At 35.3% G+C, this 10,231-nt stretch overlaps 1 protein-coding gene and 1 pseudogene across 1 annotated transcript; one reads left to right on the top strand and one right to left on the bottom strand.

Annotated features, from left to right (window-relative positions):
• The first annotated feature begins 22 nt into the window (after positions 1 to 22).
• LOC147848310 (E3 ubiquitin-protein ligase COP1-like) lies at positions 23 to 5,352 on the top strand. The gene is made up of 11 exons (XM_087338503.1): positions 23 to 241; positions 888 to 1,283; positions 2,185 to 2,354; positions 2,445 to 2,510; positions 2,642 to 2,720; positions 2,811 to 2,966; positions 3,054 to 3,152; positions 3,638 to 3,742; positions 4,108 to 4,287; positions 4,661 to 4,771; positions 4,911 to 5,352. Exons 1-11 carry the CDS (start codon positions 23 to 25, stop codon positions 5,076 to 5,078), a joined length of 1,749 nt encoding a protein of 582 aa, XP_087194629.1. The 3' UTR covers positions 5,079 to 5,352.
• Positions 5,353 to 8,643: 3,291 nt separating this feature from the next.
• Positions 8,644 to 9,409, bottom strand: LOC147848311 (uncharacterized; annotated as a pseudogene).
• Positions 9,410 to 10,231: the final 822 nt, after the last annotated feature.

Consider the following 10,231-nt stretch of genomic DNA (forward strand, 5'->3'; position numbering starts at 1 on the left):
ATCTTCTTTATTGGGTAAAAAGATGATGTGTACAAGGCGACAAATTTCTATAATCTGCACTAATGAAATTTTGCATTATTCACAGGGAGCTGAAGTATCTGTGAAGGAGTTGGACTCACTGCTTTCTCTTCTAGGTGAGAAGAAAAGAAAAGCCGAGCAAGAAGAGGCGGAGACAAACATGGAAATCCTTCTCGACTTTTTGCAAAGACTGCAGCAACAAAAACATGAGGAATTAAAGGAGGTTAGATTGGTTGTAAAGTTGCATTTGTTGAATGAGGCCAGATTGATTGTAAAGGTGCATTTCAAGGGTTAAATGAGGTGTGGTTGACTTTAATGATGTATTCTATTATTAAATGAGGTTAGATTAATTGTAAGATGCATTTCATTGTTAAATGAGGTTAGGTTGACTGTAAATTATGCGGATTAAGACTTAAGATAAGACACTTAAGATTGAGACTCAAAAGGTTTTGATCTCAAGGTAAGATTAAGAGTTTAGGATATTAAGACAAATTTAAGCTCTAGATCAAGTATATTAATGCCTAGAAAAAGTTTAAAAGACTTATAAATATGTATTTTATAACTTTTACAGCACCCATTGACCTTTTCATATTATGCTACCAGCCTTTCTATTGTTTTGTCCCTTCCCTTTCATTTTTGACCAACACTGAAGTGTACGGAAATGATCAACATAAATATGCATCTCATTGTTACTTGAGGTTAGGGTGATTGCTTGAGGTTAGGGTGATTGTAAAGGTACAGTTCATTGTTACATGAGGTTAGATTGTTTGAAAGGATGGATTTCATAGTTAATGAGGCTTGATAAAATATAAAAATGCAGTTTTATGATCTTGTATCAGCAATAATAGAGATTCTTGTTTTCTTTCCAGTTGCAAGCTGATCTACAGTTAATAAAAGAAGATGTTATATCCGTTGACAAACAAAGGCACGAGCTTGTAAGAGCTAGAGAAAGATACTCTGTAAAGCTAAGCATGATGTTACATGCATCGAATCATAGTTTGGGTCATGCAGCTATGGCAGCTCCTTATGCAGCGACGGCCAATGGAGTAATTCTAGCAAAAAATGAAGCAGGGATGGCTAATCATTCAACTACCGCCAGGAAAGATGAATGCCGAGAAACCATGTCATCAATGACTAGCCAGAAGAGGAATTTGCTCTTTGCTGGTGGACCAGTAGATTCCAATTCCAATTCCAATTCCAATTCTCAAGGCCTTCGTGCATCCCCTAACACTGTAATCACAAAAAAGAAAAGAGTTTTAGCTCAGGTGTGTTTATCAATACTGAATTTCGAACTTGTTTCTATGTTTTTATGTGCTCAGTGTTTTCTCACACCATTTGTCTTCTCGTTAGCATTCCCTTAATTATCACATAATGCTATCCTTTTCAACTCTTAGGTTGATGAAAGTAAATTTGAAAAACCTTGTTTCAAGGAGTAACCTGGTAGAGTGCATGATCTCCACTAAAAATGAGTCACTGCTATCCTTCCTTGAAAGGTTTAGGATGGAAAGCGAAGGGTTTAAGGGCCCACAAATCAGACTAACACCAGAGTCATTAGTGTGGGATTAATGCTACATTATTATCGACAATGTCTTGATTCGGAGTTCAAATTTGAAACAAAAAAGGATCTGAAGAATTTTGGATAATTAATGCAACATCAGATCTATTTCCTGAGACTTGAACCCACAGAATGAAGATTGCAAAGCACAATCTTTACCATTGCAATTTAAGAGGTGCACAGAATGAAGATTGTAATGCACAATATTTGCCGCCGCAATTTAGGTGGTGTATGCATTCCATGTTTGTAAGTCATGACTTCATTCCTCTTCTATGTCTCTGCAGATCTTATGTGGAATAGACATATACAATTCCATCAATGATCCATCTTCTCACCTAACTTGAGATTAAAGCCAAGACATGTTCTTTATATCTCTAGAAACACTTGAAAATCATACCACTAACATCAGGATGACGTTATGTTTTGTTGCATGGATTAGTAAGGCTGAATAAAAATCATAAACATACTTTTCTGTGTATGTGCGAGATTATTAACTCCGCATTCTCTTTAAGCATTGTTATCAAGTTAGCTCACTCGATACTAATCATCATTATATGTATCAAATGAATCCATTTGTTAGTGCCTGAGGTTCCTATGCTATTTTCTGCCAGTTTGAAGATCTACAAGAATGCTACTTGCTAAAAAGGCGGCGGATGACATCTCAAAAACAAAAGCAGCTAGATTTGAATTCCAAGAAAGAGAAAGAAATCAGTAATAAAAGTATTGGAAGTGCAGGCCTTGAAGACTTTCAAAGCATTCTAAATGCGTTCACACGATACAGGTTTTCCTCATTGTTTTTTGCTTCTTGTGTTTTATGCTATATGCAAAGACACCCTTATTTTAATGGCTAAAATCTATGCTATAATTACAGTCGCCTACGTGTGATAGCTGAAGTTCGGCAAGGTGATCTATTTCCTTCTTCCAACATTGTTTCTAGGTAAGGTTATAAATTGTTTTTCTAATGAAAAATTACTGGTACTTTGTGTTAAGAAACAAGCATTTATTGTATACATACTACACAATGCATGAAAATTTTGGATTAATATGATCATAATTTTTCGATTACAGCATTGAATTTGACCGAGATGATGAGCTGTTTGCAACGGCTGGTGTATCAAGACGAATAAAAATCTTTGAGTTTTCTACGGTATGTAAGTAGACAAAAAAGTATTGTGATTTCAATACAAATGATGAATTTTGACACTGAAAGAAACCATGTTTAACGTTTTTTGAGAAGGTGGTGAATGTACCCGCTGATGTACATTATCCAGTTGTCGAGATGTCAACGAGATCGAAGCTGAGCTGTCTCAGCTGGAATAAGCATCTCAAGAATCAAATAGCAAGTAGTGATTATGAGGGCATTGTGACTGTGTGGGATGTAAATACACGACAGGTGTGTGATCCCCGAAACCCATGAAGAAATTTGTGATATTTTTCCATCGTCTTATTTATCTTGAAGTTTTATTTGAGAATAATTTAGAGCATCATGGAATATGAGGAGCATGAGAAACGTGCATGGAGTGTAGATTTTTCACGTACAGATCCATCAATGCTTGTATCGGGCAGCGATGACTGCAAGGTATATATAATGTCCCCTCTTATATATGCTTAGATTCTTCTGAGGAAGATATATACATACATGCACAATTTTGTAGTTTATAAATGTAATGTATGTGCATGTGCTAGCGTTAGTACATGGTTTTTATGTATGGGTGATAGAGGGAACATTTTTGTATTTGAAATTCAACATTTTTACCTGGTTTTAGCACTACTTAAATGTATAGTTTATAATACTTTAATTACATAGAAAGCTACAATCCTTGATATGATCAAAGAAGCCATGGCCATGAGTTTCAAAATATAGTCCTTGGCTGTTCAATTCTTAGAGAAATAATTATAAGGAGTTGTATCTTGTTTCATACAGCAAGCCAGCCTCCTTCCAAGTTTATATTATTGTGCTCTGCGTTGTGTGCAAAATGTTATCTTGAGTTAAACATAAGAAACATATTCTAGAAAGGAAGTATGCTTGTATTTCATCTCTCCTTTTTTGGCTTTGTAATGCAGGTGAAGATATGGTGTACAAAGCAAGAGTCAAGTGTACTTGATATTGATATGAAGGCCAATATATGCTGTGTTAAGTATAACCCTGGATCAAGCAATTATTTGGCGGTATGCTACATGCCTACATAACCAGTAGTAACAAACTTATTGAGCTTTTTTTCCTTTTTCGAAAGGGAATTTTATTATCAGAACCCCTGACGTTTTTCATTATTCCCCTGAATGCCTTATGTGGGCCCCTGGAAAAGAGAAAATGGGAGACGATATATAATTACCTCAATAGCACAGATTCAGAAAGAGGAGATGAATTGAATATACATAAATAACAAATAATTGCTCTTTCCAAGGTTGCCCAAAGGCACTGGGAAATAATAAAAAATGATAGGGTATTTGAGGAAGTAAATCAAAACTTTCAGAGTTTCTTATAGGATTAAATATTATGATTAGTGAAAGATTCTTATGAGAATTATTTTTAGGTTGGCTCAGCTGATCATCATGTTCATTACTATGATCTCCGAAGTACCCGTGCACCATTACATGTTTTTAGTGGGCACCGGAAGGCAGTCTCTTATGTTAAGTTCATCTCGCCTACCGAACTCGCTTCTGCCTCTACTGATAGCACTCTTCGCCTCTGGGACGTCAGAGAGAATACACATGTATGTACTCTCCTTTCAACACTTGGCAACATGAATAAATATAGTTGGTTGGAGAGGGATCTCCAAAAAGACCGATCAACCTTGTATGATATTCACCAAAATACCCTTAATGTGTTTAAAAGAATTGCCTGAATACCCCTCTGCCAGAGTTTACTACTTACAGAGTGTATTCTGGTAGTTTTTCTTACCTTTTCGGGTCTTCTAATAAATATCCAAAAAGTTAGGGCTTTCTTGTTTTCCCTAATTTCTTTTAACCAAATTTTCTCATTTGAAAGAATAATACATCTGCATGTATTCTTGGCAGAACACTCAAGATTCTGTATGTTGTATATTATAATTATTAACTGGTTTTTGCTTGTGATTTCCTTTATAGGTACGGACATTGAAAGGTCACACAAATGAAAAGAACTTCGTCGGGCTGTCTGTGAATGGTGATTATATCGCATGTGGCAGTGAAACAAATGAAGTTTGTGTGTATCACAAGGTGAAAATATATTTTTAATCACAAGGCTCAGTAAGTTGTCCTAGTGGATAGGGCCTTATTTGGGAAGCACATGTATTTTAGATACACTATATCATCTCTTGCTTTTGGATTTAACGCAATATATTATGTTGCATTACAGGCGATTTCAAACCCAGCAGTAAGGCATAGGTTTCGATCTTCTGATCTCGACGACAGTGATGATGACACCCCTCATTTCATAAGTGCAGTTTGTTGGAAGAGCGAGAGTCCGACCATGCTTGCGGCGAATAGTCAAGGTACCATAAAGGTCCTTGTTCTTGCCCCATGATCTTCCCCAGAGTTCAATTGTAAAGCCTCCAATTTTTGTGCTTTGTGAAGATGTCTACATTGTTGAATACATTGATGTATAGAAACAGATTTTGAAGGCACTCTTTGCAAAATGCCTCTCAGATTTGTGAAGGTACAGGAAAGAGTGAGTAAGAGAGTCACATTATTGGTTTCCTTGTTTTCAATTGTAAACGTGTGCCGAATGAGGCCGTATCCATCATTGTTACGTGTTTCAATTGTAATATATATACCTGGCTTTATTGCCATTTGAGTCACTACGTGAGTAGGCAAGTGGAGTATTGGTCTATTGAACACTTTGTTGGGACATGGCATGAAATTTTGTAAAGGTGTAAACATGATGGCCAAGATGTTATTGGAATGCTGGTATATCCCTCTTCTAGGTTTTTCTTTGTATTTGATACAACACGTTTAAGGAATATAAAGTACTCCAGAAGTGTACCCAAAATACCATCAAGAATGTAACATTAATTTGGATGATGAAAAAGGCTTTCAGGGAACTATGATTGACATAAAGCTACATTAACATGCTCTAGAAAAAATAATTCCGCAGAAAGTTTGAAATGAAAGCACATTTAATCTGTATTAGAGCTAACAAAATTTCCACGATGTTGCACAAGTACTGATTTAACAAATTCTAAAAAATTGTATAGATCACCATGGTGTTTTCTTTTGGAAAGAACCATAATTTAAAGGTCAACCATGCATGCATGCATGATCATCTACAATGGCCCTGATTTTTTAATGCAATGGATTTGGTTTACTAACAGCTTCACAAATGCACAAGTGGATCTTACTCAACTTACAAATTTCCATTAGTGTGGTGAAAGCATGACAATATCTAATGAGGCTTTGCCGTTGTGATAATTAACTCAAACAAGACATTAGATGTAATGAATATTGCTACACCTTCCTCTTATTTGGAAAATTAGTGATGAATGAACCTTTAGAAACCATGGAGAGATAAAATTAGGTAGGTAGAAAAATTAGCAACAAGTTAGAATTATTGACAATAACTAAAATCTCTCTTGGTACCTCCATTGGGAAAGATCAACCATCCAATTAACTACATAAAAATAAGAGTTTACGAACAACAATACTAAGGAAAATAATGTCATGTGATGCAAAAAATATTTTATTATAGTAACCCTATGAGCTTTAATGCATACGATATGACATATTGCACATACAATAAGTGTGCATGTGTGTAGGAATTACCTTGGGCATACGAGGAACAAGCTTAAGGCCTATATTTAGGTGGCAAAAGATAGTGCCAATTGACCTATAATGTGATAGGGGGCCTTCAATGTTTCCAACTGATATGAAAGGGCAAGAGTTCTCATTGTAAAGGGGCCTTTGGAGCTCCAACTTTGGATAAGTTGTTGTCCTTAAATGTATCTTTCCCACTTCAAACAAGGAATGCTCCTAAACTTATTAAATTTACAAACTTGAATTGAAGAACATATTTGAGCAATGTAAGCCATAGTACGTAAAATTCGTGTTCGTCTGCCATATCATTCGTTTTCATATGTTGGAAAACGAACACGAATGATATGCAAATATTCGTGTGTTTTTTTTTTTTCATTTTTTTTCAATTTTTTTTCAATTTTTTTCAAAATTTCCCTCTTTTCTCCCTTTTCCTCTGCACTAACGTTACGCTCTCTTCTCCTCTACAACCTAGCCTCAAACGATTTGCGATTCTGCAGAGTGCATTCAACCTTCAGGTATATTTAGTGTAGAAATATGGTTTTAATTTCAGTGATGAATTTTCAGTGCTAAAAAATCAGAAATTTCATCACGAAATTTCAGAAATTTCATCACAGAAATTTTTGTGATGAAATTTCTGAAATTTCTGATTTTTTAGCACAGAAATTTCTGATTTTTCAGCACAGAAATTTCATCACTGAAATTAAAACCATATTTCTACACTAAATATACCTGAAGGTTGAATGCACTCTGTAGAATCGCAAATCGTTTGAGGCTAGGTTGTAGAGGAGAAGAGAGCGTAACGTTAGTGCAGAGGAAAAGGGAGAAAAGAGGGAAAAATTGAAAAAAATTGAAAAAAAAATGAAAAAAAATGAAAAAAAAATGAAAAAAATGAAAAAAAAAACACACACAAATATTTGCATATCATTCGTGTTCGTTTTCCAACGTATGAAAACGAATGATATGGCAGACGAACACGAATTTTACGTACTATGGTTCATACTATGATGTAAGCAATACAATCCACCATCGATTGGCCCAAAAATGAGCTGTAATTACATGAAACCATTTCCTTTCTTGCCAAGGCCTTGCATAGAGGAAAACCTTGATGTTTGATTCATAAGCAGGGCCTGAATTTGACGGGTTGGTCTTTAAGTTTTTTGACGGGCACTTTTTAAAGATGTATGTCATATGACACGAGAGTGCCAAAACTAAAATGTCATTTGACATACAAGTTTTAATAATGAAAAGCATATTATGCTTGAACTATAGAAAGTATACAAAGATACACAAATAAACATAACTACCTCACAAAGATAATGAAATCATACAAATTGAATATTTAAATCATCATATATTTCTTAAAACCCAAAAAACACTAATACTAATGGCTTATGGCGGTTTTCTAATACTAATGTAGTATCTTTTTTTGGAAAAAAAAAACCCAAAAAACACAAAAAATGTTTATCATACCGCGACTCCTCATATTAAGCATTGTAAAATATGTGTCTACTTCAATGATAATATCCTTCTCTCTTTTTCTTCATACCAAAGGTTAAATATATCCCTCCAACAAATGTTTGATGTATCTTGAGCATTCAAGGATATAAAGATCAAAGCATCTAAAGTTTCCAAAGATAAACCGTTTCTAATATCATTTTTTATGGTATTTTGACGTGAAAAACCTCGTTCACATGCTGCTGTACTAATAGGAATAGTCATACATAGTTGCCCCAATTGCATAATACCCGGAAATAATTGCCACCAAGATTGTGCTTTGCAACAAATATCCCATGCATCATGCATTCCTCTTCCTTTAGCAATTCTAACAAGCATACCAACAAAATCTTCTCGTTCATTGAAGCATCTTTTCATGTCAACAATTTGCCTATCAATATTAAACTTCCCAATAAGTTTGTGCAACCATTCCGTTGTCTTTTTCTTTCTTTCATTTTCCTCAATGGGATATGAAGATGGATTAAACAACTTTACAACATTGAAAATGTAACATCCGGGAAACGATTGTTTAAGGCATCAATAACATGTTGGACAAAGTCCTTTCCAATGCTAATGCATTCATCCAAACTACCATTTTCCACATTACCATGAAACATATTCAAGTTGAAATCACTATCTTCATTCTCACTATCAAGACCACTCACTAGTCTTCTTGATCGTTTTGTTACCTCCTCTGGGTTTGGAATTGGTATAAACTTCAATGGATGTGAATGAGTAACATTATCACATCCAATATATGTGAGTATGCCATCTTTCATATTATGTAGAAAGTTTGCAAGAAACATACACCCGGTGCCAAATGTTTCACAAGATACATATCGTCTTCAAAGTTTCTCATGGATGATATCCAAGTGAACACCAAGCATAGTTACATCCATTAATTCCCTTTGGAACTGCTCATTTAATTTATTTAATTCCACAAGAATATCTGCCAATAGGCGTAACATAAATTGCACTTGGAATATAGTAGCATACTCGTACCATTTTTTCTCATGTTTTTCCCATTGTTCTAAAATTGCAGGCATAAGTGTAACTAGTCTCTCCATTACTTGGCCTCAAGATAACCATCTTATGGAGTGAATTTTAAGCACCTTCAAATCACCCTTACCATGTTGTTTCATTATTTCTTTTAGCTCCTTGTGTCTATTAGTTGACTTTCCCAACCAAGAGTATATACCTTATTTGCAAATGCATCAAGGAAGCTAAACACATGTGCATGAGAAATTATATATGCATCTTTTATGGCAAGTGCTTCACGATGTGCAATGCAATGCACTCCCAAAATATTAGGCATCATGGATTGAAACTTAGAAATTGCTCCATTGTTCTTACCTACCATAGATGATGCCCCATCACTTGCAAAAGCCACTAGTTTTTTAAATCTAAATTGCTCTCCAAAATGAATTCATTGATAGTATTATAGATACCTTCAGCTTTCCCATTTTCCACCGAAAGAAGACGCACAAATTTACATTGTGGCTCCCCTTTGCCACCTTCACTTCAGTACAAGACATAGATAATGAGGTGTTTTTCCAATGTCTGATCGGTGCTTTTATCAATCAAGATGGAGAAAAATGGACTTCCACGAATTTCATCATACAAGAGTTTTCTTGTGTGGTTCTTAATAGCCATTAAGAATTCTCTTGCAGATTTAGCATTAGCATGATCACCATATTCATTTGAGGCAGGGGCATTTGGAGTACCAAGTTCTCTTTGTAACTGACATTGTTTTACATATTTCTCTAATGGAATATCATTACAAGCATAAAAATGAACCAACTTCATGCATAAGATTATCCTCTCATTTTTTAAATGCATGATTTTTGAAATTTTGTCATCCATTGGGCCTTTCACATTTGCATTTTCCTTTTGTATCTTTACATGATACATAACACTTGCTATCACATGGTCGGATGACTTCGAATGCTCATTCAATGATGACAATTGCATGCTAAGTGATCCACCATCTGTAAAAACATTATTCCTTCTCGCATCTTCATGTTAACTCTTAGGGCCGGGCAATGGCCTAACACAGGGTGTCTACGGAAGACACTTCACCAAAGGGTGTTACGGCAAGAGGATTAGACTCAACGCTTAATCCGACTTAATTAGGTTACTTAGCAAGATCATCCTTAATAATCACACGCGTAAGATATAACAATGAATGCAGAACGACAATTAACACAGAGAGATAAAAACACTAATCTTTATTAATTATCCGCTCCTCATTACATTGTATCCGGGCCTTTAAATAGGTTTCCAGTCCGTAGTACAAAATGGTGCCATCATCACCTGTTCGGGATCGGTCCGGATCCGGAACGGCATACCGAATCCGGTCCGTCCGTCCACACTAATAGCTTACTTACAACCATTCCTAATAATTAATTAACTCCTTTGTTTCACACTCTGGAC

The sequence above is a fragment of the Azolla caroliniana genome, unplaced genomic scaffold, assembly GCF_043228905.1.
Source record: "Azolla caroliniana isolate FFs.n. ecotype wild unplaced genomic scaffold, voAzoCaro1.0.p SCAF_405, whole genome shotgun sequence".
In the NCBI taxonomy this organism is placed as follows: Eukaryota; Viridiplantae; Streptophyta; class Polypodiopsida; order Salviniales; family Salviniaceae; genus Azolla; species Azolla caroliniana.

Coding starts and splice junctions, on each gene's coding strand:
- LOC147848310 (XM_087338503.1), top strand. CDS start 23: ATGATGTGTACAAGGCGACAAATTTCTATAATCTGCACTAATGAAATT. Junction 1,284..2,184: donor AGAAAAGAGTTTTAGCTCAG/GTGTGTTTATCA, acceptor ATTTTCTGCCAG/TTTGAAGATCTACAAGAATG. Junction 4,772..4,910: donor AAGTTTGTGTGTATCACAAG/GTGAAAATATAT, acceptor GTTGCATTACAG/GCGATTTCAAACCCAGCAGT.